General features: G+C 40.9%; 1 protein-coding gene across 1 annotated transcript in view; it reads right to left on the bottom strand.

The window, feature by feature from the left end:
• Positions 1-18,761, bottom strand: part of LOC145408810 (Fanconi anemia group J protein homolog) — a 459,949-nt gene that overhangs the window by 46,927 nt on the left and 394,261 nt on the right. The window contains exons 12-14 of the mRNA XM_080279456.1: positions 14,172-14,381; positions 5,905-6,129; positions 1,962-2,146 (exon numbers count right to left, since the gene is read on the bottom strand). Coding sequence (XP_080135582.1) covers positions 1,962-2,146; positions 5,905-6,129; positions 14,172-14,381 — 620 coding nt within the window. The remainder of the gene's footprint in view (positions 1-1,961; positions 2,147-5,904; positions 6,130-14,171; positions 14,382-18,761) is intronic.

Raw genomic sequence — 18,761 nt, 5'->3', positions numbered from 1 at the left:
TACAGGGTGTTGGGGAGTGTAGCACTGTGTCCCGTTGTCTGATGAGGCCTTGAATTTCTGGTGTGAAGTTGGGGTTGTGTCTCTTTCTGTTGCCTCTTGGGATGTGTCTTTTGTCTGCGTTTTGTAAAAGTGTATTGAAAGTGTGCACAGCGATGTTGATGTCTGTGATGGGTGTTCAGTGATGGTTTATATATGGTTATCACCCAGTGCTGGTTTCTTGGCTTACAGGAAACCATTTGGCTTGTCACTCAATGTAAAGCCACCTGTAAAGGAAAGAAAAGCAATAAGAAGTGATAGGAAAGATGAGAGAAATAGGAAGAGAGGAGGGCAGGCACAGAAAAAGAATGATAAAGGATAAGGAAGAAGTAGGCAGCACTACATCAAGTGAGTGGATGATGGTTGCCATCACCTACCACAGAATGTGGCTCAAGGCATAAAATTACGGTTGCAATTCACAGAAAGCGAGAAGTGATAGACATAGCGTGGACTGCATCAGCCTATGATGTATCGCAATCATGTGTGTGCACAGGGTGTCGTCGCTGTCCACTGAGCATTCCTGCCTCAGCTGAGCCTGATCCCCTCCCCTCACTCTGGCTGCACATGTGCTGTGTGTGATCTTTGCTCTTTTTTTTTTGGCCACAGAACCCCACTCCACCTCCCCCCAGCATGCCCACAGACTCTTCCATTCAAGGTGAGGAATCCTCCAGTGTTTGTATGTAATGAAGTCTTTATTGGGTAGGTAAATGTCCTTGGGGGGGGGGGGGGGGGAATGAAAATTGCCCCAAAAGATGAACTTGGCGCTGGCATAGGTACAGTACCAAGAAACCCTTAACATGTAAACATATGGCCACATAATACAAAAATCTCACAAAGCGGGAGCTTTAGGGTACCAAATTCCCGCGCTATGCAAGCAGTGACTTACTAAACATTCGCACTAGCTCAGAAAGGACCTAAAAGGTTCAATGGGTTTATGACTATTGCATGATAACAGCAAGATTCTTTCAGATGAACAAACACAACTTGAATATAAAGGGATTTAAAACTGCATAGCTACAGTTTATGCAGGGAGTGAGCATTCATTCAGATAATTCTATATTCGGTAATCTTTAATAAAAGTGTGGTAATGTTTACCTGTCTATTTTATTGTGATACCAACTCTAATGTATGGAAGTGAAGCTCGGACCTTACACAAGTCAAGTGCGAGTGCAGTGAAAATGAGTTATCTGAGAGGACCATGCAGTCACAGGGAGAGACAGACTGACAAACGAGGAAGTGAAGGAGCGTTGTGATGTGGACATGGATGCGATAGGCAGCGTTAGCAGAAATACATTGAGGTGGTTTGGCCATATGGAAAGGATGGGAAGCAAGACACTGACGTGGAGAGTGCGAGTGAGGTGCAGGGGGGTAGAGGGAGGGGGAGGCCAACAATAAGATGATGGGATGGAGTGGGAAGGTATATGAAAGAGGGGGGGTGTGAGCTGGGAGCAGGGCAGTAAAATGGCTGGGGACAGGGCAACATGGAGGTGATTTGTTTGTGGCCACCCCTTATGGGATTAAGGCCTCTGGCAATAGATAAACAGATAGAGTTAGTTTTATCTAACCAGAGTTTTCTCCACAAAGATAATAGAGCAAAAATGTTACACTATTCATAAAAAAATCTGCTTACATCCATCTTTCACCTACATTTCATTACAATATGTAGTACTGTAATAACAAATCACTCGGAAGCTGGCAAGACATGCAATGAGCTGGTATAACCTCCTTCAAAGTGAAAATACTGCCAAAGACACACTTGTTCTGTACTACAGTAACAAAGGGTTAGACACACATTTAACTATGACAAAGTAAACAAATAATGAAGTACTACAGTACTGAGGAAAAAAATATAAATAAGATGGCTACACAGAGTACAATAACTTATGGTGCCTAACAACCTTTAAAATACCACACTAATCACCCACCTGTCATGGAGTTTGTTGAGCAATGCATAGGAGGGGAGGAAACATAAGACACCCCCTGGTACAGCTCTACACACATCAACCACCAACTGACCCAGCTCATCCTGGAACTCCCAGCTCTCGGTCTGGCGGAAAGTAGCCTGCAGCACCTTTTCTCTTGGCCCTCGTCCTACTGATCCCACCCACAACTGCAAACACATACATATTTAAACCTCCACCACACATACATATTTGAAAATAATCAAGTGTGTGTGGATATGCACACCTATGCATGCATGCATGCCCATGCACACACACACACACACACACACACACACACATACATGAAAATAATCAAGTGTGTGGGCATATGCACATCCATGCATGCATGCATGCATAATCAAGTGTGTGTGCATAAGCATACCCATGCATGCATGCATGCATGCACACCCATGCAGACACACACACACACACCCAAGACAGACAAATGAGGACAGTAATAAAAGACAGGATGTCTGGATGGAGGGAAGTAACAAGTGCAGTCCCACAGGGCTCGGTGTTAGCACCCGTATTTACTTATGTAAATGACGTGGTAGATGGAACGAACAGTTATGCAAGTCTGTTTGTTGACGATGAAAAGATCATGAGGAAAGTAAAGTTGAAGAAGACTGTAAAATGTTGCAGCTGAACTGGGAGAGGATTCATGATTGGAGCTGGATGTGGGATATGAAATTCAATAAAATATAATGCAAAATATTGCAAATGCATAAAATGGTAAAAGTACAGTACCAAGAGACCATCACTGAATTACTTGATGGGTAATGAATCATAAAAACAAGAGAAGAGAAGGACTTGGGAGTGCTGGTCCAGGATAATTTGTCACCTGAAAAACACATTAACAAGATAGAGAGATGTATAATCTCTTGACTCACATAGAGTAGCATTTCATTACATGGATGAGATGATGAAAAAATTGATAGTGGCCATGATCCGTCCCAGGCTGGAATATGCAGCAGCAGTGTGGTCCACACAAACAGTAAAAAGAAAGATATAAACAATATCGAGAGAATACAAAGAAGAGCAACCAAGATGGTCCCTTGCCTGGCAGATCTGTCATACAGGTAAAGGTTGGAAAAACTTGACCTGGCATCCTTAGAAGAAAGGAGAGAGGGGCAACATGATCGCAGTGTTCAGGGCCAGGATGGGAGTTGAAAAAACTGACAGAGAAGATCTGTTTGTATGGGATGGGAGAGTAACAAGAGGACAAAGAATGAAACTGAAAAAGCCAAGTTGCTTGAAAGATATCAAGATATATAGTTTTCCATATAATTGCGCAGACCTGTGGAATAGCCTGGACAAAGAGATCGTCTAGTCTAAAAACATAAATGAGTTCAATGCAAAATCTGACTTATCGAGAAACAGAGATGGGACCCGAGAAACAGAGACGGGACCCCACAAGCTTAGCTCATTTCCTATATATCAAAACTAGGGAAATACACACACACTAGAAATGATTATATAAAGAAATTAACATAAAAGATCCGTACAGAGGAGGAAAGAAACTTTGAAAGAGGTATAACTGACAAAAGGAAGGAGGAACCGAAATTGTTTTATAGGTTTGTCAATGGCAAACTGAAATAAAAGGAAGGATTCAATAAACTGAAAGTAGAAGGAAAGGTCTATAAAGATGTAATGCCAGCTAAAATAATGAACAAAATTTTCCAATCAGTTTCCACCAAGGAAAGTGATTTAGTGGAGGGGGAAGGAGGGACTAGAAATGTAATGTTAATAGGCTGTGGCAGCCCTAAACATTTCCTATGTCTGTGGTGTGGAAAAACCGTTTTAAAAAATTATTTTCATCATTTGTTTTGACCCACTTTTACCTAACCACACATGATAAAATTTTAGTCAGACAAAGTTTACATTCCATACTCAAGATTCATGACCTATTCATCAAGCACAACATGCAGCTGGCGCGAAAAGCGACCGAAAAGTTCACACTATTTCAGGCAGCTCTTCCGGAATGTATGCTGCAGTCTACCAATTGGCATTTCTGGAAAGCTATACGCAGTAAAGGGATTAAAAGATATAAAAGTGAAAGTGCAGGAAGTGTATAAATACTGGAATCAAGATGTAAGGAAAGTCCCAGGGCCTGACGGGATCTCTAATTGGATACTAAACGAATGCAGAGAACAACTGGTGGATAAGATTCACGGTTTAATTGTGCGTTCTCTGGAAGAAGGGAAAGTGCCTAGAGAATGGAAGAGGGCCAATATGGTACCAATTTACAAAGGAGGGAATAAGGAAGAGCCCCTGAATCATAGGCCAGTGTCCCTGACCAACAGGGTTTCAAAATTGTGAGAAAATCTTGAAAGACAGGTGGATAAAATATCTGGAGGAGATGGACATTTTGGCAGAAAAGTTTGAATTCAGAAATGGATGGTCGTGTGTCTCTAATCAGTTGAGTTTCCACGCAAGGGCGATTGAATTGCTACAGGAGAGAGATAGTTGGGTGGATTGTGTGTATTTAGATGTGGAGAAAGCCTTTGACCAGGTACCCCATAAGCGACAAATGTGGAAATTGGAGCATACAAGAGGACTGAGGGGGAACCTCTTGGAGTGAATGAGAGACTTCATGAGAGTCCAACAGATTAGGACAGTAATGAAGGACAAGATGTCAGGGTTGGGGGAAGTAACAAAGTGGAGTCCTGCAGGGCTCGGTGCTGATGCCCGTAATGCTCCTTATTTACGTAAACGATATGGTGAATGGGATGAACAGTTATGCAAGTCTGTTTGCTGATGATGTAAAAATCATGAGGAGAGTAGAGGCTGAAGAGGACTGTAAAATGCTGCAGGAAGATCTGGACAGGATTTACAATTGAAGCCGGGTATGGGATATGTTATTCAATGCAAAGAATATGCAAACTATTGGCCATCAACTGAATTACTCAATGGAAAAGAAACCAATCACAAAAGCAAGAGAAGAGAAGGACCAGGGAATGTTGGTCCAGGATAACCTGTCACCAGGAAAACACATTAACAAGCTTGTCAGAGTCATACAGTACTGTATAAGCTCTTAACAAACATATGAGTGGCATTTCAATACATGGATGAGGAGATGATAAAAAAAATTGATAGTGGCTATGATACCCCCTAGGTTGGAATATGCGGCAGTGGTGTGGTCCCCACATAAAAAGAAAGATATAAACAAGATCGAGAGAATACAAAGAACAGCAACCAAGATGGCCCCTAGGATGGCAGATCTATCATACAGGGAATGGCTGCAAAAGCTATATCTACCTTCCTTAAAAGGAAGGAGAGAGAGGGGCGACATGATTGCAGTGTTCAGGGCCATGATGGGAGTAGAAAAAATTAACAGAGAAGATCTGTTTATATGGGATGGGAGAGTAACAAGTGGACATGGACTGAAACTAAAAAAGCCAAGTTGCTTGAAGGACATCAAGAATTATAGTTTTCCATATAGATGAATTGACCTGTGGAACAGCCCAGACAAAGAGATCATCCAGTCTAGAAACTTAAATGAGTTCAAAGCAAAATTTAACTCACTGAGAAACAGAGAGATGATCCCATGAGCGTAGCTCGTTTCCTGTATATCACAACTACGCAAATACAACTAAGTAAATACTCACACACACACACATATGCATGCATGCATGCAAACCAGTATTGCAGGAAAGAATGAGCCTCCAGTTATCCATTACTCTTTCATGTCCCCCAATGTCAGGTAAAGGGTTTTGGTGCAACAAATGACAAGTCAGATAAGCAAAAACTGAAATAAAGGTAACTGAGACACCAGGAACTGACTGTACAACACCAAATGAGGTTAGTTCAAAAATATAGTACAGAGGTAGTTGTCTTCTACAAGCCAGCAATTAATTTATTTTGTGATGCACTGTACAGTATTATGAAGAAAATCTGCAGAAGCACTTGATATTTCCACCCTCACCTGTTTTCTATCAATTACATGATTAGCTTCAAGCTGGACTTTGAAGGGAACCCCAAGCTCCGACTGGAATGATGTCATGGGTGAGAGTGTGCCTGATGTAAGGATGATGGAGTGTAGGCCATTTCCAAGGCAGCTGAAGGCCACACCTGGATTTAAACACCAAAAATTTATGGAGTAAACCCAATCCACTCTACTTTTCCCTCGGCTGAACCACCCACTTGGACTCTGTAATACACAAAGGGCATCAAATTAGCTTAATGAAACATGCATGTCATCTACTAATTTATCCCAATCTCACAAATCAGGAGGGCTAGGGGGGAAAAAAAAAAAAAAAAAAAAAAAAAAAAAAAAATCCATGCAACTCTATCCTGAAAGAACCGCAGACCTCATCCATCACATTTTCTCTTCCTGCATATCAATTACTGTACTTAATTATTCATGAAACCACAATATACACCACAAAAATAAAAATTTCTTTAGAGATGCATCATAATATTACTATGAGTTATATATATAAATAATTCATTGCTTTATATTAAGTACTGAAGGTGTTTAGCACTAAGATTTTGGGACAAATATATACAGGACTCCCTCATTATCAACGACTGTTATATTCCTAAGATACAATAAATATGCAAAACCCATCATTACTAATCACCATTACACACAACCACTAATAAGTTATGTTAATGTGATTTTCATAATTAAAAATGTTTCCCTTACGCAAATCATTCCACTATAGGCCTGCCTCATCCACAATGAATATTTGTTCAGCTACAGGCACTAAGAATATCGTTATTTATTAAAAGTGAGAGTGGAATGCGCATATGGAAATGAGAAAAGCCAAATGCCAGCGACTAGCTACAAACGTTATGTAATATCTGGAAATATATGACAGGCTGGCATCACCTGTGTGCATATTTCTGTGAATATCTGAACAGGAGCTACAGGCACTAAGAATATTTTTTTACTCATTAAAAGTGTGAGTGAGATATGCAGACAGAAATGAGGAGAGCCAAAGCAGGCAAGAAAGCATATGACAACATACGCAAGTTACTTGACGCTTTCACATCGGATGGCATGTCAACGTGTCACTAAGCAAATGTCTGTAGCCATCCGGAAGCACACATACGTGTTCTGGACTTTTTATATCTGAGTGCCAGTACTGGAGGCCCAATAGTGGTTCAGTATCAGGAAGTACCAAGGCTGAGGTGTTGCCATCATGGGAGGACTATTTTACTGTCTATTACAGTATTTATCTACTGTCTATTAAACTTCAATTTACAGCTGTTCAAGTCCACTTGTTACAGATTTTTAATGAAAGAAGGATACCAGCAATCTGGTGTATGGATTATTATTTTTTTTATTCATTTGTTTTTTCTTTCTCTGTTCTATTATTATTTTAAGAAATATATATATATACAGTATATCGTCACGTACCATAAGTACGTTGAGGTGTGCGGTATGAGAAGTTTTGCTGCCACAGCAGCCTATTTGAATCTGATGGAAACAATGTCTGATGACTCAGATTATGTTGTCATGTGAAAAAAAAAAAAAAAAAAAAAAAAAAAAAATCCCATTACAGTATACCAAATGGCATATGTCTAGCAGTGGGGAAGCTCCAACCTCGCAGGTTTTGACAGCTTACATTTTTTTTTTTTTTTTTTTAAACATGATACACATCATTTTACTCAGGGAATTATGGTCTATTTTTTGGTGTGGAATATTCCATTAAAACAATTCTCATTATATAACTCAAACCCGTGTGTGTGGGACATCCAGCCATGAAAAAACACCCGAAGTGGAAGGGTTAACACAAAGGAGACAAGCTGGTGTCGCCTGTGTGCATATATAAGCAAACATCATCTTATTTTTCACAACAGGAACTACTGGCACTAAGGATATTTCTGTTATATATTAAAAGTATAAGTGAGATGCACAGAGCAAAAAGAGCAGAGCTGAAAGCATGTGAATAGCTGGCTTGTGGGAAAATGCTGCCACCGGTGCCCAGTGGAAAGAGTGGAACAAACTCTTTTGTTTTCTTTGGAAATAATTGATATGCAATTTCCAGCTGAACACACAAAAAATCTGTCTGTAAAAAAAAAAAAAAAAAAAAAAAAACCATCAATAATGAGAAGGGTACTGTTCCATGCAGTACTTTGCACATGCTCTCCATAAAAAGACAGTTGCAGTCCTTGAGGACTTTGCTGATGGTCAATGAATATTGGTTTTGCTTCATTCAACGATGCGTGGAATTGTAGCTTACAATAGATTCTTTAATCCGGGGCATCCCATCGACGTATGGGTACGTCGCAATGTTTTGTCACAGCTAGTCTCGTCGACGTACTGATACGTTGCGCAATTGCAAGGTTCATAATTTGCACAATTTTCAATTTTCGTGCATGATTTTTGATACGTATACATGGGACACCTTCCTCTATTCCTCTACAAGCTGCCAGGCAAGGACAATGCCTTATACCGCATAACCTCCCCCACCCCCCCGCATGCCACCGTCTTGGCAATTCACCTGTTACCAGTGACCTGACCAATAAAGACATTCAGGGCCAGAGTGATTCCCCAATCGATGACAATGTGGAGGACAAAGTTTACATAGCATTAGAGGAAGAAACAGTCAGAAATGATGATCAAGTAATGTCGCCAAAGAAGGTCAGGTATGTTGATGAGTTAGTGAGTGAAACAATGCTTATAATGCCTATATTACTATTTGAAAACCAATATACTTTCGTACTACATATAAATTCGTACCAAATAAATAAATAAATACCGTTTATGAGTGGTGTGGAATAGTTACTCTCCCACAGAACTCGTTTTCTTTGGAGCCAGCCTGATAGAAAACCCAGTAAGGTAAGGAGGTACTGCTATCTGTATCGAGTATTTTAAACCTCAGGCGAGCTATTTCTCAATGAATTTTCGATGTTTCTCACCAAAAGCGGTGGTTTTAGCAAAAAAAAAAAAAATAAATAAAAAAAAAAATAAAAAAAAAATAATAATAAAATCCAAAATAGCTCTGGATTGGGGGGTAGCAGAGGTACGAAATAGCTCGGGACGTGACTGGTTAAGTATCCCCACAAATCTAGCAGGCTAGAGAAAGACCTGGGGACTGAGGTGGCCATTATGCTGTTACGTAGTATGACTCACAGAGTCAGCTTGTTTCAGCCATCCTTAGTCAATGGTATTTTCTTTTGGTTGCCCAAGAAACTCACGTATAACAATGATGTAATGATCTAGGTTTACTGTTTCTGGGACAGAAGTTGTGCCAGTTAATTTATGCCACAGTATGACTGAATATGATGATAGGTAACTTGCTAACTCACACAATATCATAATTCATATCAGTGATTTACAATACTGTAACTGCTACTAACACGAACCTTGCTCACTTAATGTCAATAAAATAACTCTGGTTCTGAGACCTTTCTCAACAACAGTCCTTGGCGGAAGAAACACAGATGAAGCCCATCAGTTAATTTGACTGTCATGAAGGAGCTCTGAACCACAAACTCAGGTTCATAATTATGTCTTAATGGTGATGTATGGCAACCCAAGAATGGTACCCAATGGAGTGCTATCATCAGGCAGATGGCATCAGGCACATGTTCTCATTTTCCACTTATAAAGTAAGTTATAGACAATATACCCGTTGTACAGAACCTGAACATATACAGAATTACATGAAATGAATCGTTTTGCTATGAACTTGGAAAAAATTTTAATCAGCTGTTGTGGGTCTATATCTATTAGCTATTTCTCTCATTATCTGCAGGTCTATATTAATTAGCTATTTCTCTCATAATCTGCGTACCAAGGTGAAGTTGAACTGGTTCATAAACATGTACAATATCTGGTGGTTAGTGAACCCACCATGAGATACAAGAAAATGTACATTTGTTATTACACTCCACAAGTGCCACAATCAGGAACAGGTTAATGAATCTGACCTATTGCGTGTACAGTATTTCATACCATTAATCACAGTACGAGAAACTACCTTGCTGCAGGAAGGACCCAGTGAGGCACTGTCTACCATAAGGAAGTGCCACATTCCTACATAATGTATGTATTGCACTGCACTTGCAGGACAACCCCACAGAAGCAGTTGTTTATCTCTGATCAAAAGGTCTGCTTGGGAAGATTGACAAGGGTTAAGCAGCAACAACCTAACAACTCAACAGGTAAATACCCATTTCATATGTGTAATGTTCTATCTATCTATTGCCAGATGCCTTAATCCACTGTACGGGGTGGCCACAAACAAATCGCCTCAGTGTCACCCTGTCCCCCGCCATTTCACTGCCCTGCTCCCAATTCACCCACCCCCCCTCTCATACACCTCTCCACTCCATCCCTCCATCTCATCCTTGGCCTTCCCCTCCCTCTCTTCCCCTCCACCTCACTCACATACATTCTCCTCGTCAGTCTCTCACTCTCCATCCTCTCCACATGGCCAAACCACCTCAGAGTGTTTCTCCTAAATGCTTCCTATCACATCCACACCACAATGCTCCTTCACATCCTCATTTGTCAGTCTGTCTCTCCATGTGACTCCACAGGCTCCTCTCAAATAACTCATTTCCACTGTTCTCACTCTTGACTTGTGTCCCTCCAACCAAACTTCACTTCCACACATCAGAGTTGGTATCACAATACTGTCATGTAATAACTTTTTCACTTCCATGCTCACTTCCCTGTTTCTTATAACTGCCTTCAAGGAACCAGCAACCTTTCTTCCTTGTTGTACCCTTTCAGGCACTTCACCCACAACCCTAGTACTTAAATGTACTCACATTTTCCATTTCCTCATCATCCAACCTCACTGTACGTTCACTGCCTTCACCTCTCTCGAAGACCATAACTTTACTCTTCCCTACATTCACCTTGAAATTCCATTTCTTACACACTCTCCCAAACTCATCCACCAAGCCTTGCAGCTCCCCTTCATCTTCACTTAACAACACATTATCATCAACAAACAACAGTACAGGGAATTTCCAAACACTGCCCTCTCTCATTAGGGCCACTCCAACATCCACTGCCCTACCTTGTATCTCTTTTATAACCCCATCCATATACAGATTGAACAACCATGGAGACATGACACATCTCTGTTTCAACCCAACCTTCCAAGAGAAAAATTCACTCAGTTCACCATCCACATGCACTACAGCCTTAGCACCATCATACATACTCTTCACAGAATTCAACAACTTCCCATCTACTCCATATATTCTTAATACTTTCCACAATCCTTGTCTATCCACCCTGTCATATGCCTTCTCCAAATCCATGAAGGCCACATACAACTTCTTTCCCTTCTCTGGACACTTTTCCACTAAAGATCTAAGAATGATTATCTGATCTATACAACCTCTTCCTTTACTAAAGCCTCCCTGTTCTTCTCCAACTAATTCCTCTGTTATTTCCCTAACTCTGTCAATAAGTATCCCACTGTATACTTTGCCTATTACACTAAGAAGACAAATGCCCCTATGATTACCACACACTTTCTTTTCCCCTATCCCTTTGTACAAGGGAATAATTATGCCTGACTTCCAATCATCCAGGACTTTACCTTCCTCCCAGGACAATCTGCACATCTTCCACATCCATTCTGCTACTATCTCTCTCCCATGCTTCAGCATTTCACCACACACTCCATCAATTCGTGGGGCTTCTCCATTTTGACATTCTTCATTGCTTCCACAACTTCCACCATACTGATTTCTTCCTCTCTTGTCACCTCCTTCCTTCTCCCAGCCATTCCCCAACCACTTATACTCACATTACTTTCATTCTCTATGTTCAACAATTCAATAAATTGTTCTCTCCATCTGCTCACTTTTTCTCCCTTCTCAACTAGTAATCTACTACTTTTATCTTTCACTCCCCTGCTAACTTCACTGCCACCCTGTCTGACTCTCTTCACCTCTTTCCAGAACATTTTCTTACATTCCCTCCACTTGACACTCAAATTCCTCATCCACTCCCTTCTTATTCTCTCTTACTAATCTTTTAACCTCTCTCTTTGGTAACAATTGTGTCTCCAGCCAGTTAACTCTCTCTTCCATCTCTCAACTTGTTCCACGCCCCTATTTCTCATCCATTCATTATATGCTTTCTTCTTTTGTGCCACAGCCTGTCTCACCACTTCATTCCACCATGCTGTTCCTTGCACCCCCTTTTGTCTTCTCTTCACCCCTCACACCACCTCACATGCTGCACAGATTTCCTTGGTGAATATCTTGCACACACCTTCCACATCCCCCATTTGCACCAATTCGTATTTACCCAATTGTTCCTCCACTTCTCTCTTATATTCTGCCTTTTTCTCATCATCTTGTAACCTTTCCACTCTCCTTACATCTACTCCTTCCTCCTGTCCTTCCCTTCTTCTATTTCTCCATTTTACTTGGACCTTGATTCTGACCACCACTTGGTGGTGGTCAGAAGGTCCACTCCCCCAACCTCTATATGCTCTCACATCCATTACACATCTTCGCATCCTTTCATCCATGGACACATAATCAATCATTGCCTTCCTTTCATTCAGTTCACTGTCCACCCTTCAAATCATTCGCCATGTATACTTGTGGATCATTTTGTGCCTGAAAAAGGTATTGGGTATCACCAACCCCCTCTCGGCACAAACGTCCACTAACACACTGCCATTCTCATCTATCTTAGCAGGCACACCCCACTCACCAACTACTCCATCCACCTTCACATTCCCCACTTTACCATTCATATCACCAATCAAAAACACTCTCTCAGATGCTAAAAACCACCTATATCTCCAAAGGAAACTGATGTACACTAAAATACAAAGCTGTTGCCAACAGTTAAAAATACCAGGAAAACTCCAACTTGGTGAGAGACCCTAGTAAAATGATTCTGTCATCTGTCTTACACTGCATGCCCTTCCATACTATTTTCTAAAAACATTTACTTGCAGAACTGAAATGTGTAATATCCAACAATCTCTACCATATCTGAGATTAAAACCATAATCCTATCTAGCATAACACTGAACATATATAACTACGCCTTCTGTTTGAGATGACTGCCATAATACAGTCAATCACTGGGTAACAGTTGTATTAAATACTGCTCACTCTGAAAAGTCTCATATTACCACAAACAAAATTTCAACAACAATTCCCTTACAGCACATCTCTCAAGCCTCCCTAACATCCAAAAGTATTCGTCTAATAATCTTTTGTTGTGTGCTTCATACTGCAATCACAATGATTTTCATATTAAACCATCCCTATCCAACCACCACCACAGAGAAGTCACCAAATTTTTTATCAAGATAGAACATGTTTGCGTGTGCCACCCAGTTCACATGACGTGGCTCCCATTTCTGCAGGATTTCTGGCAGCATCTCTGTTCAGTCGCCTAACCCTATGGTACTTCTGTGGAGTCTTATTCCAGGTTTTTTAGGTATATTTCTTGGTACTGTACCCTCTACATTCACAGTCCAAGATATTTGCAACCAATTTTCGTTTTCCATTATTTTGACATGCACAGCTGAAGTATTTAACTCTGGGGCAACAGTCATTATACATTAAATCTTCATTAAATGATGCCTTTTTCTAAATTCTCTGCTTTTCACTGACCAGTAAAGAAAAAAAAAAAAAATCTAACCAAGAAACAAAATTTACCAACTCCCCCCCAATTAACAGTTGTTGCTGTTGCTGAGCAACCCTTATCTGTTTGGCCAAGTAGACCCATCAACCATGGACAAGCAATCACTCCTGTCAGGCTGTCCTACTCAGTGAACCAATGTTACCTTGCATCAGACAGTGCTTTGCCACAGCAAGGGATGAGGAAGGGTGTAGAGGTCTAGTTCCTGGAATGACACCACATTTGTGTCTCCAGCCAGTTAACAAGGACACAATAGTAGGCTCCACATTACCCCATTACTTGGCTATATGGCTACTATCCACTAAATAAATGGTTTCCTGTGTTACAAGGAACCATTAAACTTGTCACTCAGTGTACAGTAGTAACCCATGTATAAAGCAGGGTAATAAGTGACAGGAATGATGGGAGAAATAGAAAATGAACGATATGGTGATGGAAGAAGTGACAAGTTCTACATAAAGTGAGTGGATGATTGTCGCCACCACCTACCACCACCCAAACTTACAATACAAGCTGTGTGGAAAAAGTTGCAATACATGCATTTTTTTACACAATGCTAAGATGCAATATAGACTTACTACAGAAAAATTTGTTAAACTCACCAGGCCTCCCTTTTTCCTAATCTGTGTCTTGACCAGTGCCACACGGTAATCACCACAGTATTTCATTCCATCAACAAAAAGAAAATGGCACATGAGGAAAAAGCTTTTGAGCAGCATGGTGGTGGTGGAGGCAGGGTAAGGATTCTCATCCCCAGAGTCCATATCCTCGGTCAGTGATGCTAGACAGTTCTGAAAAAAACACATGAAACTCTTCAATCAATCAATCATTTCCTGTGGCACCCTCAGGGATGCATAGGGCCTCGATGAACTCACACCACCACATCCTATCTTGTGCTAACTCCTCAAGATCTCCCCAACACTCATCTCCAGCTTCCCGTCTCATTGTCCTCACCCACGTCTCTTTTGGCCTTCCTCTACCTCTCCTACCAAGTGCCACCCACCCTGGTGTACCTCGTACTATTCCCTGTCTCCTATACACATGTCCTAGCCACTTCCATCGTGAGAATCTAACATATTCATCGATCGGCTGCACTCCCGTTATTTCTCTAATTCTACTATTTGGTATCCTTTCCCACCACTTAACTCCTAATATTCTTCTAAGTGCTTTATTTTCAAACACCAAGAATTTATTTTCCATAGTCACTGTGCTGTACCAAGACTCGTGTCCATAAATTAAGATACTCCTAACCATTACCTTATAAAGTTTGATTTTTGTATGCACAGAGAAATTGTTATTATTCCAAATATTTTTAAGCATTCCCATTGCCTGATTAGCCTTCTTTTAACCTTTCCTCGAATTCAAAGTTCAAAGAACCATCCTTGGCTAAATAAGTACCTAAATATTTAAACCTATCAACTTGCTTTACAACCATACCTCCAATTACACATTCCTGCGCATTTTCCATATTCATATTGATTATTTCAGTTTTTCCACAATTAATAACCAAACCCACCTTGCGACCTTCACTCACCAAACAGTCCAACACTCTCTGCATCTCTTCTGGCCCATCACAAATCAAAACTATATCATCTGCATAATCTAAATCCAAAAGTTTCCTGTTCTCTCCCCAAAGTATACCTGCATCGGTTTCTGTTCCAACGCGTTTCATAATGTAATCAATGACCAATATAAATAGTAAAGGCGATAGAACACCACCTTGAATCACTCCGGACCTGACTTCAAACGAATCACTCAGACAACCATCAACTATCACTTTACAAAATGTGTCCTCATGCATGTTCATAATGACCCTCACAAACTCCTCTGGTATTCCATAATGTCTCATGATCTTCCCCATAGTCTCTCTCGAAACACTATCAAAAGCCTTTTCAAAATCAACAAAACAAAGACTTAACGGTACTCTCATTTCATTAACTTGCTGCATCAAATGCCTAACTATAAAGATCTGATCATTGCAACCACGTCCCTTTCTAAAACCAGCCTGTTCATCCCTCAGAATACCCTCAACCACCGGCTCCAACCTATTTAACAACACTCTACTGAAAACTTTCAAAGCTATCGGTGACAAAGAGATTCCCCTCCAATTACCACATTCACTCAGGTCTCCCTTCTTCGGAACTTTAACAATTACACCATTCTTCCAAACTGATGGTAGTAACCCCGTCACCCATATCTTATTGAATAGCTTGGTCAAGATCATTATTAATCTATCCCCCTCCACTTTAAACATTTCCGGAAATAAACCATTCTCCCCTGGTGCCTTATTATTCTTTAACTGTTTTACTGCTTTCTCCACTTCTGCAAGCCTCAACTCTCCTGTTTCTATATTTAAATCTTCCTGAGCAGACGGTATATCCTCTTCTGGTGGTATTGGTCTATTAAGAACTGTCTCAAAATGCTCTTTCCATCTGTTTTTAATATCTCCATCTTTGGTCAATAAATTTCCTTCCCTGTCTCTAACTGGTATTTCCTTGCGTTTACCTGCATTACCACTCAGTTCTCTAATCGATTCATATGCTATTCTTTGACTCTGTCCATCATTTTTGTTTATTAAGATTTCAGTCTCTGCAACCTTTGCATCCACACATCTTCTTTTATCTCTCCTAGCTAACCTTCTTACTTCTGAATTCAAACTCCAGTACACAGCTCTTGCTAATTCAATCTCTCGTTCATCAACGCATTGCATCTCACTCCTCAATTTAGCCTCACCTCTCTTTTTTATCATATCCCACGTTTCCTCTGATATCCATTTCTTTCTCCTGAATCTATGTCTCCTTCCAATCGTACATTCAGCAGTCTCATGCAAAACTTTGTTCACATCCTCCCACATCTCATCTGCACTTCTCTCCCCCTCTTCCAACATTTCCAACACCAAAAACCTATTTCTGCATTCTAATCTGAATTCCTCCTTTTCTTCTCCTTCCCTTCTAAGCTTAACAATATCGTATCTACCAACACCAGATTTTTCCTTCTTCTGATTTTTTAAGTTTAAACCTTATTTTTGCAATGCTGAGTTGATGGTCACTACCAATATCCGCTCCCCGTTTAACATGAACATCTAGCAGAGAACTTCTATGCCTCCTACTGATAGCGATGTGATCAATCTGATTTTTATATTTTCCACACGGCGACACCCAAGTTGTCTTGTGTATATTGCAATGCTGAAAGAGTGTGCCCCCGATGACTAAGTCATTTGCTAGACAGAAGCTTCCAAACCTCACTCCGTTTTCACTCATCCTACTACCAACTCCCATCTTACCCATACATGCCTCAAATCCCTCATTTGAACAGCCCATTACTGCATTAAAGTCTCCAACGCAGATCAAAACATCATGTCTAGGTACCCTTCCTACTCCTTCTTGCAACTTTTCATAAAATGTGTCTTTCCTTTCATCGAGTGCATCATTAGTAGGTGCATAACACACAAACAGACTGATGTTGCCATGATTTGATTTAAACCGTGCGTATAACAATCGCTCATCTATAGGATCCCACTCACATAAAGCCTTATTTGCCTTACAACCCAGCAACAATCCTACTCCCTGATAATGCATTCCGTCCTGTCGACCAGATATCAATAAACGTATACCATCCTCCAAATCCAACTTATCGACTCCAGTTAATCTAGAGTCTGTCAGAGCACAAATATCAAGTCGGTAATTTTGAAAAACTCTTCAGTCCAATGATTTTATTTTATTTTTTTTTTAATGCTAGGAAGAAGGAACCAAAGGCCACGAGCCAGCAAACTATTCCTTCCAAGAGAAAAACAAAATACAAGAGAGAACCAAATTCAAGATCCGATCATTTCGAGATGCCTGGACACACTGCGTTTAAAAGACTTGAGATCATAGCTTGCAGGAAATGAAGACAGAGGGAGACAGTTCCAGAGTTGACCTGTTGCATAAATGAAGGACTGGGAGTAACGGTTAACTCTTGCATTAGAGAGTTGGACAGAAAAGGGATGAGAGTTTGCTTCTAGACGGGTGCTATGCACCCGCTGTAGAGGTGGAGGAATGCAAGCAGACAGTTCAGAGGAGCAGTGACCATTTAAGTAGCAACAGAAAAGAGATAAAGATGCAACAGTGCGGCGAAGAGACAGAGGTTGAAGGGAGCTGGTAAGAGGATAGGAGTTAATGAGATGAAAAGCCTTGGACTCCACCCTACTGAGAAGAGCTGTATGTGGGGAGCCTCCCCACACATGAGAGTTGTACTCAACACAGGGACGAATAAAACCCGTGTATAGAGTCGACAGCTGTGTAGGGGTAAAGCAGGAACGGAGTCGGCTTAGCACACCTAATCTCTTGGAAGCAGATTTTACAAGAGATGTAATATGATAGGTGGTAGGTGGGGATGCTCACCATCCACTCACTCAATGTAGTGCTGCTGTTGGGTGTCTGCCCTTTCCTCTCCTCCAATTCCTCTTTCCTTCCATCCTCTTCTGTCTTCCTTTCCTTCATTCTTTCCTTGTCCTTCTGCCTACTGGTAACTTTACACTTCCTCTTCTGTCTTTCTTTCCTTCATTCTTTCCTCTTCATTCTGCCTGTGGGTGACTATACACTGAGTGACAAGACAAATGGTTTCCTGTACACCAGGAAACCATTTACTACACTGGGTGGTAACCATATAACCAAAGCTTGGCACCTGGTGGTTTAGTGGGTAATTATTGTGCTCCAATCGGACTGAGCCAGTGAAGGTTTATATCCAAGGAGTGGTTGGGGTTGATTGCTCATGTAATGCCACTCAGGGATGAGTGAGGCTGGTCACTCTCATCTTAAATGGCGGGACCAACTGCCTGGCCCCTGGCCCCTACGCTCCTTATGGGGCAATGTAGGATTGGATGATGGATGGATGGATGTAATATGATCTTTCCAAGCTAAGTCCCAAGTGAATGAAACCCCAAGCATATTTCATGGATGATCCAGGATTAAGCTGAATATTATTAAACATTAGCGGGTACACCTGTGGAAGATTTTGTCGGGTTGATAGGTGTAAGAACTGAGTCTTTGATGTATTAAAAACAATAAGATTATTTTTACCCCAGTCAGAGATACAAGCCAAGTCGGACATTAGGTGTGCCATAGCCTCATCCATTGTCTGTTTGAAGTAACTGCTAAAATGGATGTTGTGGGAACCGAATTGAAAAGTGAAGGGTGGAGTCATCAGCGTAT

The sequence above is a fragment of the Coenobita brevimanus genome, chromosome 78 (genome assembly GCF_032717465.1).
Source record: "Coenobita brevimanus isolate Jiangsu-jjx chromosome 78, ASM3271746v2, whole genome shotgun sequence".
In the NCBI taxonomy this organism is placed as follows: Eukaryota; Metazoa; Arthropoda; class Malacostraca; order Decapoda; family Coenobitidae; genus Coenobita; species Coenobita brevimanus.
Note: the sequence above shows the minus strand (reverse complement) of the source record. Positions and strands in the feature narration are given on the sequence as shown.